The sequence below is a fragment of the Coregonus lavaretus genome (assembly GCF_964263955.1).
Source record: "Coregonus lavaretus genome assembly, chromosome: 17".
In the NCBI taxonomy this organism is placed as follows: domain Eukaryota; kingdom Metazoa; phylum Chordata; class Actinopteri; order Salmoniformes; family Salmonidae; genus Coregonus; species Coregonus lavaretus.
Window position 1 is genome coordinate 27,655,066 of NC_140004.1, and position 18,051 is coordinate 27,673,116.

General features: G+C 45.2%; 2 protein-coding genes across 3 annotated transcripts in view; one reads left to right on the forward strand and one right to left on the reverse strand.

Moving 5' to 3' along the window:
* Positions 1-10,761, forward strand: part of LOC311144733 (phosphatidylinositol 4-phosphate 5-kinase type-1 beta-like) — a 68,910-nt gene extending 58,149 nt beyond the window's left edge. The window contains exons 8-15 of the mRNA XM_084180829.1: positions 95-297; positions 2,112-2,195; positions 2,970-3,018; positions 3,148-3,232; positions 4,850-5,005; positions 6,772-6,895; positions 8,527-8,656; positions 9,470-10,761. Coding sequence (XP_084036955.1) covers positions 95-297; positions 2,112-2,195; positions 2,970-3,018; positions 3,148-3,232; positions 4,850-5,005; positions 6,772-6,895; positions 8,527-8,656; positions 9,470-9,472 — 834 coding nt within the window. The 3' untranslated portion in view covers positions 9,473-10,761. The remainder of the gene's footprint in view (positions 1-94; positions 298-2,111; positions 2,196-2,969; positions 3,019-3,147; positions 3,233-4,849; positions 5,006-6,771; positions 6,896-8,526; positions 8,657-9,469) is intronic.
* Positions 10,762-11,250: 489 nt separating this feature from the next.
* LOC311145202 (ceramide transfer protein-like) overlaps positions 11,251-18,051 on the reverse strand; it is a 54,000-nt gene continuing 47,199 nt past the window's right edge. The window contains exons 11-17 of one of the 2 annotated variants that reach the window (XM_084181417.1): positions 14,875-14,970; positions 14,523-14,655; positions 14,165-14,235; positions 13,939-14,067; positions 13,651-13,780; positions 13,207-13,344; positions 11,251-12,752 (exon numbers count right to left, since the gene is read on the reverse strand). In XM_084181417.1, the coding sequence (XP_084037543.1) occupies positions 13,217-13,344; positions 13,651-13,780; positions 13,939-14,067; positions 14,165-14,235; positions 14,523-14,655; positions 14,875-14,970 (687 nt within the window). In that variant the 3' untranslated portion in view covers positions 11,251-12,752; positions 13,207-13,216. The remainder of the gene's footprint in view (positions 12,753-13,206; positions 13,345-13,650; positions 13,781-13,938; positions 14,068-14,164; positions 14,236-14,522; positions 14,656-14,874; positions 14,971-18,051) is intronic. The other variant, XM_084181418.1, reaches the window with a different exon arrangement.

An 18,051-nucleotide genomic window follows, 5' to 3' on the forward strand; every position in this document is an offset into this window, starting at 1 on the left:
AACTGTTTTTCCACTCTTTGCTAGCCTATGGGTTGTTTTGATGTTGTTTCAGATTATGTTAATTAACCATGTGGTTTCATGTTGTGTGCTGCAGGTGTTGGAGAGCTTTAAGATCATGGACTACAGTCTGCTTCTGGCCGTGCATGTCCTGGACCAGAGTCCGAAAGAGGGCGGCGAGCCGGGTCAGGCAGGGGGGGACGGCAAGCGGCCCGTGGCCCAGAGGGTCCTCTACTCCACAGCCATGGAGTCTATCCAGGGGGACGGCAAGGCTGCCGAGGCCCACACCACAGACGACACGTGAGTCAGCTCACCTCAGTCATACTGCCCATACACATTCAAAGATAAACACACGAACAGTACACAATCATATACAGTTGAAGTCGGAAGTTTACATACACTTAGGTTGGAGTCATTAAAACTCGTTTTTCAACCACTTGTTAACAAACTATAGTTTTGGCAAGTCGGTTAGGACATCTACTTTGTGCATGACACAAGTAATTTTTCCAACAGTTGTTTACAGACAGATTATTTCACTTATAATTCACTGTATCACAATTCCAGTGGGTCAGAAGTTTACATACACTAAGTTGACGGTGCCTTTAAACAGCTTGGAAAATTCCAGAAAATGATGTCATGGCTTTAGAAGCTTCTGATAGGCTAATTGACATCATTTGAGTCAATTGGAGGTGTACCTGTGGATGTATTTCAAGGCCTACCTTCAAACTCAGTGCCTCTTTGTTTGATATCATGGGAAAATCAAAAGAAATCAGAAAAGACAAACAATAGTCCGCAATAGTACGCAAGTATAAACACCATGGGACCACGCAGCCGTCATACCGCTCAGGAAGGAGACGTGTTCTGTCTCCTAGAGATGAACGTACTTTGGTGCGAAAAGTGCAAATCAATCCCAGAACAACAGCAAAGGACCTTGTGAAGATGCTGGAGGAAACAGGTACAAAAGTATCTATATCCACAGTAAAACAAGTCCTATATCGACAGAACCTGAAAGACCGCTCAGCAAGGAAGAAGCCACTGCTCCAAAACCACCATAAAAAAGCCAGACTACGGTTTGCAACTGCACATGGGGACAAAGATCATACTTTTTGGAGAAATGTCCTCTGGTCTGATGAAACAAAAATAGAACTGTTTGGCCATAATGACCATCGTTATGTTTGGAGGAAAAAGGGGGTTGCTTGCAAGCCGAAGAACACCATCCCAACCATGAAGCACGGGGGTGGCAGCATCATGCTGTGGGGGTGCTTTGCTGCAGGAGGGACTGGTGCACTTCACAAAATAGATGGCATCATGAGGAAGGAAAATTATGTAGATATATTGAAGCAACATCTTACGACATCAATCAGGAAGTTAAAGCTTGGTCGCAAATGGGTCTTCCAAATGGACAATGACCCCAAGCATACTTCCAAAGTTGTGGCAAAATGACTTAAGGACAACAAAGTCAAGGTATTGGAGTGGCCATCACAAAGCCCTGACCTCAATCCTATAGAATATTTATGGGCAGAACTGAAAAAGCGTTTGCAAGCAAGGAGGCCTACAAACCTGACTCAGTTACACCAGCTCTGTCAGGGGGAATGGGCCAAAACCCGAAACGTTTGACCTAAGTTAAACAATTTTAAAGGCAATGCTACCAAATACTAATTGAGTGTATGTAAACTTCTGACCCATTGGGAATGTGATGAAAGAAATAAAAGCTGAAAGAAATAATTCTCTCTACTATTATTCTGACATTTCACATTCTTAAAATATAGTGGTGATCCTAACTGATCTAAGACATGAATTTTTACTAGGATTAAATGTCAGGGATTGTGAAAAACTGAGTTGAAATGTATTTGGCTAAGGTGTATGTAAACTTCTGACTTCAACTGTACATAGTAATAGTTTGATGACATTTAAACGTACTCACATTCACATACACTGAAAAATACATGGCAAAACTCTTACAAACACTTACAATGATCAAAACCCTTAATGTGTGTCCTGACAACCTGAGATGCTTTTAAGACTTGAGGTGAATGTTTGAAGGATGACTTTGCAGATAATCCTGACTGACTACATTCTGTGATTGGACCGGTATTTACTGTGCTGTATTTCAGGATGGGTGGAATTCCTGCCAAATCACACAAAGAAGAGAAGCTGCTTATTTTCCTGGGCATCATCGACATCCTGCAGTCCTACAGGTAAAACATGACTTCATAACATGCTATAACATGTATTATATTGCATAATATCATACTATAATATTCTGTAACATGGAGGGTTTGATAACCCTCACAGGGTTGTTTTTTCGATGGGCATCGTTGCTACCACAGACTAGTTAGCATTAAATAGTTTGATTGATGGATATCAAACAACCACTCCCCTGGGTCCTTAAAGCATCCTTTTCTATCCAACTCTGTTAAAAAGGGTTCTGTAGATATCAGTCTTTCCTATTCACTCTGGTGAAGCATTGATTTTCTGTCCCAATGCGGGGAGTGAGGGAGAGAGAAGAGGTAGGAAGAGGGGAAAAAGAGAGAGAGAAAGAGAGAGAAGCTCCTCTGTGTGACAAGCCTCTTGGGTCAGAGAGACAGAAGTGTCCCTAAAGCTTGTCCCCTGTTCCCCTGTCCATATCTCAGCATCTCTAAGCTGACCTCAGGACCTATCTGTCAGTATCTTGGTTGGGGAGTTACATAATGAACACAATGTAATGGATAGCTTCATATTGTTCCCCATATATATTTTCATCTTAATCCTCTTCCCTTGCCAACTGTTTGCTTTCTTCAGTCCATCAATTACAGTGTAAAATGTAACTAGAATGGGAGCATATTACGTAATATTAAACTGCTGTGGTTCCTGTTCGGTCTTTGGTGTCAAGGGGAAGCATCTCAGGTTTTGGGTGATGGGGCTTGGTGGGGGGGTTGAGTTTGTTGCATAACAAGCTCCGTTTGTTACAAGGCTTCTTGTTCCCCCCTCAGATTCATTAAGAAGTTGGAACACTCATGGAAAGCCCTGGTCTACGACGGCGTAAGTTGATATGCTGCACATCTGATACGTGTGTCCTTCTGAATACACACCATTCATAGGTTCCATTCTTATTGATCTCAAATAGCCTTCTCTGATAAAAGCCTGTATTGTCTTCTGTTCTGTCCTCAGGACTCTGTCTCTGTGCACCGGCCTGGTTTCTATGCCAACCGATTCCTCAAGTTCATGAGCACTTCGGTGTTCCGGAAGACTCAGAGTAAGTCTGCTGGCTTCTGTTACTCAGTCCCCTATGACAGGGAAACATTTATGTTAGGACTTAAACTGTCACACATGCCAGGCACTGGGACCAGAAAACAAGGGTAATGGTAAAAAGGGTATGAGGGCTGACTCAGATACTGAGACTACAATAACACTACATCGGTGTGTCACGGACAGTTTAGTCAACTGTAAACTATTGGTAATGTTTGTACAGATTGATGTGTTAGTCACCTGCAATAGCAGGTGATTGTGGAGTGGATATGATTGATAGACACTGTAGGTTATTATGTTACAGTCATATCTTGATGTAATAGAATATATAACATAACGATGTTGTTTAACTAGGACTCACTGAACATTCCAGTAAATATAGGGATATCCGCTGTGTTGAAGGCAACAAAACAGCTGTGTTGATGTACAGTATACATTTATCCTGTGAGAGGAAGTGATTGTGTGTTACCAGTTTGTTATGTGGATGATCCAGTTACACATGCACACTGTTGTCAGTCAATTAAATAGGTCAGGTTTCAAACCCTCCCTCAGCTCCTCTCGCTGTGCTTTCAGCTTACGCTGACATACTGATATAGATTCTTGACATTGATTCTCAATATATAATAAACTGTATGCCATTAAGCAGATGCTTTTATCCAAAGCGACTTACAGTAATGCATATATTTATGTAGTTGCATATTTTAGTAGTTCTGTTCTGCCTTTAGTACTTTTACCAAACAGAATAATATTCCCAGAAATAGCTTGTTGTTATCAGAGAGGTGTTTAGTTTCGCCCTATTAACAGGACTCTATGGTTGCCCTCTGCCCTCTGCCCTCTGTTTGGGTGGTGGCCATGCCAGCCCCCCAGTGGGGGTAATTTAGGAACCCACCCAAGTGGCTGAAGCCCTTCTCATTTCAGGGTTTTGACTTGTGGAATGTTTCAAGATGAAATAAAGCAGTGTGCAATGCTGATTTAATGAAGATGGTTTCTGCAATGATTTGGGATTTAGCTGCTTGGTGTTATTATGGCAATGCTTCTGCACAGTTAGATATAATGGGGAGGGGAGAGGATTTCATGCTCTGCTTGGGAGTCAGAATGGAACGTCTGGGGGACAGTTGCATAATGATCATTATGCGTTAACAGTTTGATAATTTTACTGCTAATTTGGGACAGATGTTTCAAGCTTGATTATGCACGATAATGGTTGCAATCAGGGTAATCTGTTCCCTCCATCTCTCCCTCTTTCTCTCTTGCTCTACCCTCACTCTCTCCCCTACCCCCCTCACTCTCACCCCTACCCCCCTCACTCTCACCCCTACCCCCTCACTCTCACCCCTACCCCCTCACTCTCACCCCTACCCCCCTCACTCTCACCCCTACCCCCTCACTCTCACCCCTACCCCCTCACTCTCACCCCTACCCCCTCACTCTCACCCCTACCCCCTCACTCTTACCCCTACCCCCCTCACTCTCTCCCCTAACACCTCACTCTCTCCCCTACTCCCTCACTCCTACCCCCTTACTCTCTCCCCTACACGCTGTCCTTTTCTCTTCCCCAACCACTTGTTTCTCTCTCCCTCTCTCCCCATCCCACTTCCCTCTCCCTCTCTCTGTCTCTCTGCAGCCATTCGGTTCTCCCCCTCTAAGAGGACTCGTACGTCCATCCCTGCTCTGAAGTCGTCCTCTCAGGAGATCCTGTCTTCTCAGAAGGAAGAGAATGAGGAGGAGAGGAGGGACCGGCTGGGAGGAGCACGCAGTCTGGCCAGTCTAGACGGACAAGGTAGACCAGCACACTATTATCAATCATCCACACATTAATGTGTTGTATTTCCCATTGGAGGTTGAGCCAAAAGCACCAGAGAGAAGTCACTTACGCTTCCCAGATCTGTCAATTAGACCACACCTCTCGTTATGTCTGGATCGATGGGCCTTTTAGAACCACTTGGTCCCCATAAACTGGTCCTTCAGTAGTGCCATAAAACACTGTCCTCTCCACCTCAAGCCCTCACTGAAATGTTGCCTCACCGGAAAGAAAACACAGTCTATATCCTGTTATTAACAGCCAGTCCTCCTATCTCATCTCTCGCTCTCTCTCTCTGTATGTCTCTCTCTGTCTCTCGCTCTGTCTCTCCCTCTCTCTCTCTCTGTCTCTCTCTGTGTGTGTCTGTGTGAGTGATTGAGTTAGCGTTATCAATGTAAACTCTCTCTCTTTGTCTCTTGAGGAGCCATTATCAGGCCCTGACTCCAGTGGCTGGGGTGTATATGGCTAGCTGGGTTAGAATCAGGCCCTGACTCCAGTGGCTGGGGTGTATATGGCTAGCTGGGTTAGAATCAGGCCCTGACTCCAGTGGCTGGGGTGTATATGGCTAGCTGGGTTAGAATCAGGCCCCTGTCCGCAGTAGTCCCTCAGCTTCATGACTCTTCCTCTACGACAGGACTGCCCAACCCTGTTCCTGGAGAGCTACCGTCCTGTAGGTTTTTGCTCCAACCCTAATCTAGCACACCTGATTCCAATAATTAGCAGGTTGATAAGATGAATCAGGTTAGTAACACTTGGGGTTGGAGCGAAAACCTACAGGAGGGTAGCTCTCCAGGAACAGGGTTGGGCAACCCTGCTCTACGGTAACACCACTGTTGGCCAATATTACAGGAAGAGATGAGGTTGCGGACTTCTGAATAAGAGAGAGAGAAGTCTTAGTTCATATTGCAACATAGCTTCTTTAGTTTATATGAAATATTCTTTTAACTAAACAGCACTCTTGTACACTTTCTATGTCCAACCATCACATAACATACCATAAAGACATTTTATAGATTTTACAGTTTCATTTTCAATAGCTTACTCTACAAATTCTAGTTAACCAATTCTACGCATACCTTCGGTCTGGTTAGCAAACCCTATTTTGAGGGACAAAAGGTTATTGTAGGGACACTTACATAATAATTTTATGCACAATACATAATTGTTTTATCTCATCTAATTAGACTAAATCAAACACACATGTTCTGTCCTGTAGCTTTGACATCTGGTCTGTACTGTATGTCTTTAGATCACATGTTTTAAATTAATAGTACAGCACAAGCACCCAGGACTTTGTCCTTGCCCTATAACATCTGCATACTCTTTGGTGGTTTAGGCCCAGGTTGCTGTTATACAAATAAGGTTAATAATACATTGACTGACTGAAGGCATTAGTGGCTTTGTGTGCATCTCTGTGAGCTTATAGCTTTGCGTGTATCTCTCAGTGAGGTCCTGGCTTTGCGTGTATCTCTCAGTGAGGTCATGGCTTTGTGTGTATCTCAGTGAGATCATAGCTTTGTGTGTATCTCTCAGTAAGGTCATGGCTTTGTGTGTATCTCTCAGTGAGGTCATGGCATTGTGTGTATCTCTCAGTGAGGTCATGGCTTTGTGTGTATCTCTCAGTGAGGTCATGGCTTTGTGTGTATCTCTCTGTGAGCTCATAGCCTTGTGTGTATCTCTCAGTGAGGTCATGGCTTTTTGTGTATCTCTCTGTGAGGTCATGGGTTTGTGTGTGTTTCTCCCAGTGTTTGGCTCCTACCTGTGTCCTGACCTAGTCCCTGCCACCCCGTCCTCCTACGAGGGCTCCTCCATGGGAACCATCTCCTCCTCCTCCATCTTTGTCAACCTGGAGACCAAGTCTGAAGACAGGTACCTCTCTCTCCCCTCCATGTCTCCCTTCCATCCCTCTACCTGGAGACTGTTTCCACTATACCCTCCATCCCTCTACCTGGAGACTGTTTCCTCTATCCCCTCCATCCCTCTACCTGGAGACTGTTTCCTCTATCCCCTCCATCCCTCTACCTGGAGACTGTTTCCTCTATCCCCTCCATCCCTCTACCTGGAGACTGTTTCCTCTATCCCCTCCATCCCTCTACCTGGAGACTGTTTCCTCTATCCCCTCCATCCCTCTACCTGGAGACTGTTTCCTCTATACCCTCCATCCCTCTACCTGGAGACTGTTTCCTCAATCCCCTCCATCCCTCCACCCAGGACCCCTTCCACTTCTACCTGTCCTCTCAAAGGCCCAATAATAAATTGGTTATATTTACACTCTTGTGTAAATATTGGCAACAATGATTTTGACCTGGGACACCAGGTGAGTAAACAATTGAGCTAATCAGTGACTAAACCAACAAACCCTCCAGATCAGATCACCAGCAGGGCCCCTGAGTTGATCAGCCCTGCCTGCCATAGGGATTCCCCTGAGGGGAGAGTGCAAGGGTGGAGAGTAGAAAGTAAATAATAACCGGTGAAATCACTGAGCTACCTGTTGTGATGACAAGCCACATGGAACAGGTTACTCAGAGTCCTCAGGCTTTGTGACAGCATGTTATACACTAGAGATAGATACCCAGGAAGAGCCAGGAAAGCCCTCACTGGACATTTATTCACAGTGCTCAACCGACATCCAGTTCAGATGCAGTGTGCAGTCCATAAACCATGGACTTTAAATTCTAACCTCCCTCTAGAAAGAACTGTTTATTTTCCTCTCATCTCTCCCCCCAGCTCTCTCTCTGTCTGTCTGTTCAGTAGGATCAGGTTCTAACCCTAACTGTTAGCCTCCATTGTGAGGCCTGCCTGGTCTTGTTCCCTTCTCGGGCACCTGTCTGTTGCCCTCGATTCGTCTATCAATGTGTTTCATTAATATTTGACTGAAGGCTTTCAGAAGGTCTGATTAAGAGGCATTGTTAGAAGAGTGTAATTTGCTGCCAGGGTGACTTGTTCTGTGTATGTAGATAATCCCTTTTCTAAGGTGTGTGTGTGTGCATGCATGCATGTCACCTTTTAAGAGGGGTAGGCAATAACATGCCATAAAATGGTAAACACATTCTTGAATTTAAGCAAAGTCAGGAGACAGCTGACATGCATCAAGGAAATGGCCTGTTTCAGATGTACGCCAGCCCCCAGTGCCCCCTGCTGTTCACACGATGCAGTGTTTTAGTCCAGTAAAGGAGTTCCACATAAAACAGAATGTCCCAGAATTCCCTTCCCTGAATTAGCTTATATCCTGTTTGTAAGTTTTTAGATATTAACTTCCCATAGAGACCTCTAGTCTACAGCCAGACATCAGACACACACAGCCAGACTGGTTTCCCTCTCTGTTTACTCGAAGGGGGTTTCATCTGGCTGTCTTTTTCATGTTGGATTCTTTAATTTGCCATGCAGTTAGTAGTGCACTATGGTCAAAATAAGTGCACTATGTAGGGAATAGGGTGCCATTTGGGACACATTTTGTATATCTACTTATGTGTGTTTCTTGTTCTCCTGTGTCCCCTCAGAGATGACATGGCGTCCAGCTCAACATTCACCCTTGAGGACAGCGCCATCTGTTTGACGTCAGAGCAGAGCACCATGGATGTAGAGGTGGACATGGACCGGGACAATGGCTCAGTGCTCGATGTCTACTTAGTGAGTACTCACTCACGGGGGGTGTCCCAAATTACACCCTATTCCCTACATAGTGCACTACTTTTGACCAGGGCCCATAGGGCTCTGGTCAACACCCTATTCCCGATAAGAAGATACATTTTCTGCTGAAGGGTTTTTACATGACATGTTCTACTCTAATTTAGCCACTGTCTCCTGTATTCCTGACCCTGAGTTGGCTCTAGAAAATGTATCCTCCATATTTATTCATCTGTAAGATTAACACGCCCCTTTTAAACAATGCAGTCAAAGGTAATGTAGATGGAATTCTTGGTTTTCTTCAGTTATCTGAGCTCATTCAGATGAGAAATCAGGCTTGGGCCAAATCAAGGAAAACTGACTCTGTAGTGGACTGGCAATCTTTCAGACAATTGAGAAACAGTTGTACTATCTCGATTAAAAAAGCTAAATCAAACTACTTTTTAAGCTCTCTCTGACTCAGCTGGTGATCCTTCTAAATTTTGGAAAACAGTAAATGCACTGAAGTGTTCAAATTCCTGTTCTTCCCTACCTAAGCAAGTTCTGTCTCACGCTGGCATCATAACTGAAGAATGGGATAAGTGATGCTTTTAATTATCTTGGCAGGCTTTTTATTAGAGAGACGTTGGTGTAGTTGACCCTGGTCAGTCAATCGACTGCTCTTCCCATACAATTCCCTATATAGTGCACAACTTTTGACCAGGGCCCATAGGGCTCTGACTAGCACACCCCTCCTGTAGGAGCAGGTCTGTCAAGTGGATATAATAAGCTGTATTTGTAGTATTTACTCACACTGCACTCTCTTCTGTGTTTCAGTGAAAGGGGAGGCTTACAGACTACCTTTTCCACCATCTTACTTTTGTCAATCATCTGACAATCGCTACACTCCATTGGACAGGGCTCCATTGACTCCGACCCCAGCGCTGCTAAATCCACTCTGCCAAACACAGAGGACTGGGATGCTCACAGCTGATGAACTAAAACAAGACACCAATAAAATCACAATGATGGACATCCATTGGAATTACATGACATTCCATAATTCATGTGATCAATTTCAGCCCTAACTGAGTGATGCTTGTTAGAGCATGTCAGTGAAGTCCCTCATATTTTCTTTTTGTAGAATATAATTTGTTTCATGGCCTATAAAGTAATATATACATACAGAAAAAGCATATATAGAAAATAGAAATATACATTCATGTTGTTTTCATTTTCCTGCTGACCAGAAGTTATTGCACTTGCTTTGTAGTAGCTGGTTGGATAATGAACATTTAGTGACATCTTGGCCATTGCAGAAGTGTAACGGTGACATGGAAAACACAAGGCCACATGGAAAACACAAGGCCAATATGGATGAGCCTGGACTCGTATTACGCTGTAAAAAGAACAGATAAAATATTCATTCTGAAACTGCCAAGGCCAACCTCTAAAGACATTGGCTGGTATGTTGAAAATAGCAAACCAGCCAACACCTTGCTATTCATTCCAATCAGACAGGACTAAAGTTAAAGGAGCAGTTTTAAGGCAGCAGGTTAAGTGCTGCTGTTGACCTGAGAAGAGGAGACCCGGTCAGTGTTCTTGGATCTCCAGCTCCATGGAGGAGGAAGCACAGAGCAGAAGGATGGTGATATACACTCGCTCACTTTGGATGTTAGTTATGATTACTGTAAGAACTATTTTTCCTCGAACGTTGTGTTTAGGTGGGTCGCCAAACCTAAACACAGTTTTACATTATGCACACCTATGTATGTCATTGCTAAGTACATGTGCACAGACAAGGACTATGGTAGATTTCTTGATGCACAGAGACTAATTTTATAGGGAGGGGTGTCACGACTGAAGATTTTCTCAGGATATCCTTTGATACTGAAGAATGAGTGTGTCCTCCGTATTGCTAACTAACCAGTAGTTCACCTCCATTTTAGACTGAGAAGATCTATATGACACCTCAAACTCTGAATTCTGTGATCACACCTGTCAGTTGAGACCATAATTTATTACAAATCTCAAATATAGTTTGCTGAAGATAAATATTTTAATCACTGAATGTAAAGACTGTGTGTTTATATATAGAAGACTCCTATAAATAAATAAAAATGCATTCCACTTGTTTCTCTTTACAAAGAAAGGCCGCAAAAAAACTCACGAATATAAGTTGCAATTGAAGCTTTTTTTTTTTTTTACCTCATGGCAGTATCTCTCCTTTCCCTACATTTCCCTCAAGTCAGATACATTGTTGTCATGTAGAAGAGGGTTGTCTTTGAATGAAAACAAGAGAAAAAGAGGGTTAACTTTGCGTGAAGGTCGAAAGGTTGCTTGATCGAATCCCCGAGCTGACAAGGTAAAAATCTGTCGTTCTGCCCCTGAGCAAGGCAGTTAACCCACTGTTCCCCGTGCGCCGAAGAAGTGGATGTCGATTAAGGCAGCCCCCCGCACCTCTCTGATTCAGAGGGGTTGGGTTAAATGCGGAAAACACATTTCAGTTGTACAACTGACTAGGTATCCCCCTTTCCCTTCCAGTACACTGCCACATCATCCACACAAAACTGCAGCTCATTGCTGTAGAGTAATGACTAAGTACAAATTCAAGTCCTAATTTCTGTAGTGTAACAACTTTAATTTACAGAACATTGTCCAATTGCATTACATTTAGAGCAAATGATAACACTTCAGACGTACAACTTAAATATACAAAGCGTGTCAATTCCTCAGACAAAATTAAAGGCTAAATGCATTCTTCAGTTCCTCATTAGAAGTCACTCCTCTGATCGTCATGGCAATGTTGTTTCCCCATGGATTCTCTGGCCTACGACCCCTCAAGCTGAGAAGCTGATTGGAGGATTCTAACCTCAGCCTTAGACTTGGCGATTGCAAAATCACAACTTTAAATTAAAGTAAACTGAAATAGAAATGAGGTAAATCATGTGAAATGCTGACCCTCAGTCCCAGTGTAGCATCTCATTTTAAAACGCACATCTGGTCATATGATACTGTAGCAGATAGACGACTGTGGGTTTGTCCTGGTGTCTAAGGCATTATGACCGGTTAACAAGGGAGGGAGATGACAGGTCAGTGTTCGGATGTGAAGAAAAAAAATGTCCATCCCAACAACCCCATCTCCTCTGTCCTAAATGCCTTTGAAGCCAATGAAGAGGTCCATCTGAACACCCAATGCTGTGGTAGACTGTACATCAGCTGTATGTTACGTGTACATAACATGGTGAGTGTGTGGGGGGCAAACTCAACATCAACACTTGATTCCTTAGTGTTTATGGGTCACATTCAACAAATGACTTCAATCTTATCCATCTATACCATAAATTCAGTTCGTTGTCATAAAGATCACCTTACTTTGAAAATAGAGACTAGTTATGTAGTTCTTCCAATTCGCCAACCCCCTTTACTTTCAACCCCTTAACAGTCCATTTACATTACATACACTGGTAAACAAATTGTCTGTACAATACATCACATCCATAGTGTTCCTTTACAGCTACTGTATAATGATCTACAAATATAGAGATTTTAGCCAAAAAGAGTGTACAGAGCTTTAGACTCTCCCCCCCCCATCAGACTCCAGGACAGGTCGTCACTAGGAGAGGACAAGACAAAGGCTAGCCATACTCTGCCTCAACACACTGCTCTCAGTCTGTCTACTTTCATTCTTTTTTTGTAGTAAAATTAGCAGCATGAAAACAATCAGTGGTTAAAGAAAACAAAAAAGTATAGTCAAAAATTATGCAATAATTGGAAATGTATAAAACAATTTACAAAAAGCAAAAAATTGGTTCAGGTGATTCAAAAATCGGCATAGAAATTCTTGAATTTATATACAAATACATATCCACGGACAGCTTGACGATGTTGGTTGTTTTTGTGGCTCAGGTGGCTAGCAACTACTGATAGAATAAAGCCCTAAACCAGTCTACTCATTTGATACGGATATTTCATCTGGGACATTTTGGACAGTGGAATCATGGGTAATATAGTTTGTGGAGACATTCTGGTTGACAGATGAATGGGTAATGTAGTCTGTGGGAGCCCCTTAAATGATGGGAAATGTAGCCATGTCTCTTCAGGACAAAATGTGTTCTGCCTGAGAGAAGAGGAGATGGAAAGTTACCAAAAATAACACAACTCTTATATGGCACACAATGATACTCCACTAAATCTGATTTATTAACTGTACTTGTGTGGTAGAGTGTAATTAAATGTCTATGGTCTGGAGGCGCCGTATGGAGGCTGTAACGCAATTGCAGAGCCTCCAGAGGCCAAATCAAGCTCTGTACAGCGATGCTGTGCATCTCCCAATTTATGTAACAATGCGGAGGGCTCCGTATAGCTCCGCATTGACATGATTGGTTGAAGGTAGGTGGGGGCGGGAGGTCCTGTATAAACACACTCACTTCCTTGACAACAGCTCTGCAAAGCGCAAATAGTATGAATGCCCTGACTTCTACCAAGGCCGTATCGCAGTAAATGCTGTACGGCCACTGCAGATGTCGGATTGACCATGCAGAGCCTTTAAGAGTTTGTTTGTTAGCGGTTACCTGTACAGGTTTAAAAGAGGATGGGTTTTCCACTGGTCTTCTCCTGGACATAGCCGGTGAAGCGTTTGAGGAACTTGGGGTACTCCCTCTTGGCCACGGCTCTGAGGACTGAGGCAGGGGCCCAGCCTCCAGGATTCACTAGGGAAAAACAACCACTCAGTCAATATATACACACACACATACAAACAGTGAGCCTACATGGTGTGATAGAATCACTATACCAAACCATTCATCAACATTTAACTTTCATTCTCCACCCACACAAAGCTCTGCCATAAAGCTCCAAATACCAGAGCAGCTTTGTACATGGTCCAATATGGAACATAGAAGAAAACAGAAAAGAAAAAAGACATGTTGGTGGATAAACTTGACCAGGCTCATATGACAACCATGAACTCCCCACCTAGTGGGGACATGAAAGAGGACTTGAGCTGCTGTACTCACCGTTGGCCACGTAGGTGATCTTACAGAGGACGTTGTCTCTGCTGATCTCTTTGTTGCCCTCTGGAGGGCTCACCAGGGTCTGGCAGATCATGGCCACGTTGATTTTGGCACGGATACACCGGTTGGTGGGCTACAGAAAGTAAGAAAGTTGATGAAAAGGTAAGAGGAGAGCAGTAGCCCCCACCCCCCCCCTTCCAATTCTAAGAGTTTGATAGATCCCTAGCTCTATGCTGTCAGATGTTAAGAGCATGTATGGCAATAAGCTCTTTGTGTGTCTGTGGAACTCACCTGGGCGTTGTCGTGATCCACAGAGAAGTTGCAGACCAGCCACGTGTCTGGGTCATTCTCATTGGTCGCCAGGATCTTCCTGATAGCTGATAGGTAGAGGACGTCCCTCTGAGAGGCGGGCCATACTCTCTGAAACACAACCATTGGCTGTCAGCCAAAGACAACCCACATGTACGAGAGCCTGACAGACTAGGGTGAACCTGAAGAACTCCAGAGATATGATTACCTTGTGTGTCTGGTAGACTATAACAGCATTGTCTGAGAGCGTCTCCACCACGTTGAAGTTTTCAATGGTGGCTGGAAGAGAAGCAGACCAAGACTAGACAAATCAACAACAATTCAAGACATTGAGCCCTCCTGTAGCTCAGTTGGTAGAGCATGGCGCTTGCAACGCCAGGGTTGTGGGTTCGAATCCCACGGGGGGCCAGTATGAAAAATGTCTGCACTCACTAACTGTAAGTCGCTCTGGATAAGAGCGTCTGCTAAATGACAAAAAATGTTTTAAAAAATGGTGTGCAAAGTAACAAAATAAAAAGATGACACTAGTCTAAGAAGATAATCTGATGATGGATGAAGATACTCACTCTCCCAGTCGTTGCGTACATCCGTGTCCCAGAAGTAGTGGCACAACTCGTGTCCCGTCACACCCTTCACTGCATGGGTGGCTTTCAGAGGGTCCAGGACGATGCCGTTCTCCTCCACCTCTCTCCTGTACACCTGAGATAGCACACAGTCACATACATTAGCCATTATCGACCCATATTGGACCTATACACACTGACAGTAGCCATATTGGATCCATACACACTTCACTGTTTACAGTGAGCAGAGCATGTTAACCTCATCACTGTAGGTATAGTGTTCTATACTAGGCATGCAGGGGACAGTGTGTCTATTGTAGTATCTAGGTATGGTCTTCTATATCCTCATCCTCACCTTCATCTCACCCTCCTCCACCACCAGCTGCCAGTTGGCGTCTCCACCCATGTCCTGCAGGGAGTAAGTCATGTGATTCTGGACCATCTCCTCCACCTGAGACAGACACACAGACAAACAGCAGACAGACATCACATGTAGCAGGGCGTTCAGTCACTGTATTTTACTGTAACAGTCTCTGTCTGTACTACAGGCTGTTATTAGAGACACAGACAGAGCATCACCGTGAGGGAGGAGAATGTAAGGTACAGGATATACAGTACAGTTGATGTTCACATTGCTGCGGTCCATGCCTGCTCATGCAGAGAAAGTGGGGGGGAAGGAGGGGGGAGAGGAAGAATGGGATTACAACAGGAATCCAGTCATGCATTGCAACATCTGCTGAGCTCAGCACAGACCAAACAATGGATGGTGATCAGGGTCCTGGCCTCAGCTTTACTCTTTTTAATGCTGTGGCTAACTGAATACTGGCACATAGCTCCTCAAGGATATACGGTCTTCCTATAGACCTTTTTTGCCAAATTCTAGAACTGTTGATTATTGAATCTTGGCCCATGACCACCTGTTGCATGGCGCAAGTTTTATTTGTTTTGATTGTAGAGAACGCCATCATCAAGTTATAGCCAGTGGTTGTAGCTAGCTCCCCTTCCCCTGTCCCAAATGTGTCATTGGCACTCCAACCTGTGAAAGTTAGCAATACGCCACAAAGCGTTTAGTCTGCCGGAAAGCTAAAACAATACGAACAATTTAGCTACTAGAGGTGGGAGGCTAAGGGTCGAGTGCTGTGTTGTTATTTTTTGTTCGTTTTTAAAACAGGACTACATGCGTTGATCACTGCGATGAAGGTCTGGCTACATTTCACTTCAGGTAACGTGAATGTGTTATTTGTCTAGCTAATCTGCTATCTAGCTATCCGTTTTTCACTCAGTGTCTGAAGGCCTAGCAATAGCGGTCTATTCTGTTAAAAGCCGTCTATGCCACCCAAAAAGCTAACTTTGTGCAACAGGAAAATAAATCTGATTGTGGGTTGCTGTAACATCTCTAGCTAGCTAGCCAGTAACTAACTAGCTAATAGGCTTTGGCAGTATACCATATAACATATACCGGGGTATTTTAGAAATAGCCACAGGATGTTTTTTCAATACCGTTGAAACAATTTCCTAAAAATACAAATAAAGTAATTTGTAGCTAAGTTTTAAGTAAATACCTGCAGTCAACTTGTGGAATACATTAGGAGATCAAGAAGATTGCCTTTCATCATTTCTCCTGTCACATAATTTTTCATTATGAAGTTTACCAGTAGTCCCCGTTCTATATAGTGGAGCTCCGCCCCATAGGGGAGCTCTGCTCCTATTGGTTTACCCACTGCCCTAAGGCAGCATCAGCCTGAGACAAAATTATGCACACACCTGCAGCCAATAGGAGTACAGGTGTCCCTATAAGAGGGGATGCCTCCCCTCAATCAGCCTCCCTTTATCTTCAGCGACTGGACTAGACTGAAGAAGCCAAGAAGAGACGAAGAAAAGAAGAGAAGACTCAGGACGAGAACGCCGTCGAATTTCCAGTCATCGACGTCGTCCTAAAATGAGCACACCAGGAGATTTTCCACCCCCAAAAGCTCTTTTCAGAGCTCAATGCAGATGCTCCTCCATGGCGGCCGGCGACTCCCACGACTTATGTTTCGTGTGTCTAGGGTCCCAGCATGCCAAAGAGGGCGTCTGCAGTCCCCCTAACTGCGCCTCCTGCGCCCTCCTTTCTAAAAAGGAGAGGAAGCAGCGTTGGGCGTTTTTTAGGGAGGATATCCCCCTAGAGGACGTGCTGTCGATACTAGCCTCTGCTTCAGAGGCATCATCCGACGGCGCAAACTCAGGGGATGATGGGGACTATGAGGAGGAGGCTGACATTCCAATGGAACAGTCAGACCCCGTCCCTCATACATTCAAGCCTCCCTTTCCTTTGGTTAGAGAGAGGGCTTGTAGTTCCTATGGTGATGACGACACGGGCCCTGAGAAGTCAGAAGCCCTGTCCTTCACTGCAACGTCTCTGAGAACGGACTTTCCGGGTCTCATTGAGAGAGCTGCTAGACGGCTGGAAATACCGCTGCCCCCTATTCCCTCCGCACCGGAGGTTGACTTAATGGAGGGCGGCCCCTATTCCAGGCCAAGAAGAGCGGCAGAGCCTTTAGCTCCTGCCATGCCTTCATTGGCGAAATACGTCGAGGGCTCATGGGAGGCACCTTTAGCGGCGCGTTCGCCGGCTTAAACGTACCTCCCATTCACTAGAGTGGAGGGAAGGTTCCAGGGCCAAGCTAAGGGAATCCCCAGGTTAGAGAGCGCCATGGCGGCGTATCTCGTACCGGGTTCGAGTCCCTGGCCCTCTTCCAAGAAAGCCACGTTGCCATCTCAGAAGGACCGTCTCACAGCACAGCTGTTAGAGAAGTCCTTCAATTTGGGAGCCCAAGCTGTAGCAGCAGCTAACAACATTGCCCTCTTGGCAGCCGCTCTGTCCCGTTTAACCACGGGTAAGACAGAGCTGGAGCCAGAGGAGGTGGAGGAGGCGTCTAGAATTTCTGGCGCCATCCTACACCTAACACAGGCATCGGCCGTCTGCTCGGGGAGGTCCATGGCCACCTCGGTGGTCGCGGAGCGACACCTCTGGTTGTCACTGACAACCATGAAGGAAGCAGACAGAACGTCCCTGTTGAACGCCCCCCTCTCTGACGACGGGCTCTTTGGAGTCGCCGTCAAAGAGGCGACAGAGGTTTTCCAAACTGGACGAGGAAAAGAAGCAGCTGGCCAGACACCTGCCACTGGCAGGGAGGTTAGGCCCTGCACCGTCTCGTAAACCATCCACTTCCGCCCCCCAGAGTAGACAGGGATCTACAGCGAGGCGGCGTATCCGGCGTCAGTCGGCGGCCACAGGAGGCAGGAGAGCGGGCCCAGCCCCCCCAGCAGCCACGGTGGCCCCATTGCAGCCGGCGAGGGAGGTGGTGAGAGCGCCGACCTGGGCCCCTAAGGGAGGCCACAAGAGGAGGCGCACATGACGGGACGCGGGGGGGTGAATGGAGGACACGCCATCCTTGAACGTGACCACTGTTCCCCCCCACCCTTCGGTTGAAGGGATGGGTGATGATGTAAATGCTTTTGTTGATGTGTTTAATAAAGAGTTGGCTCCACC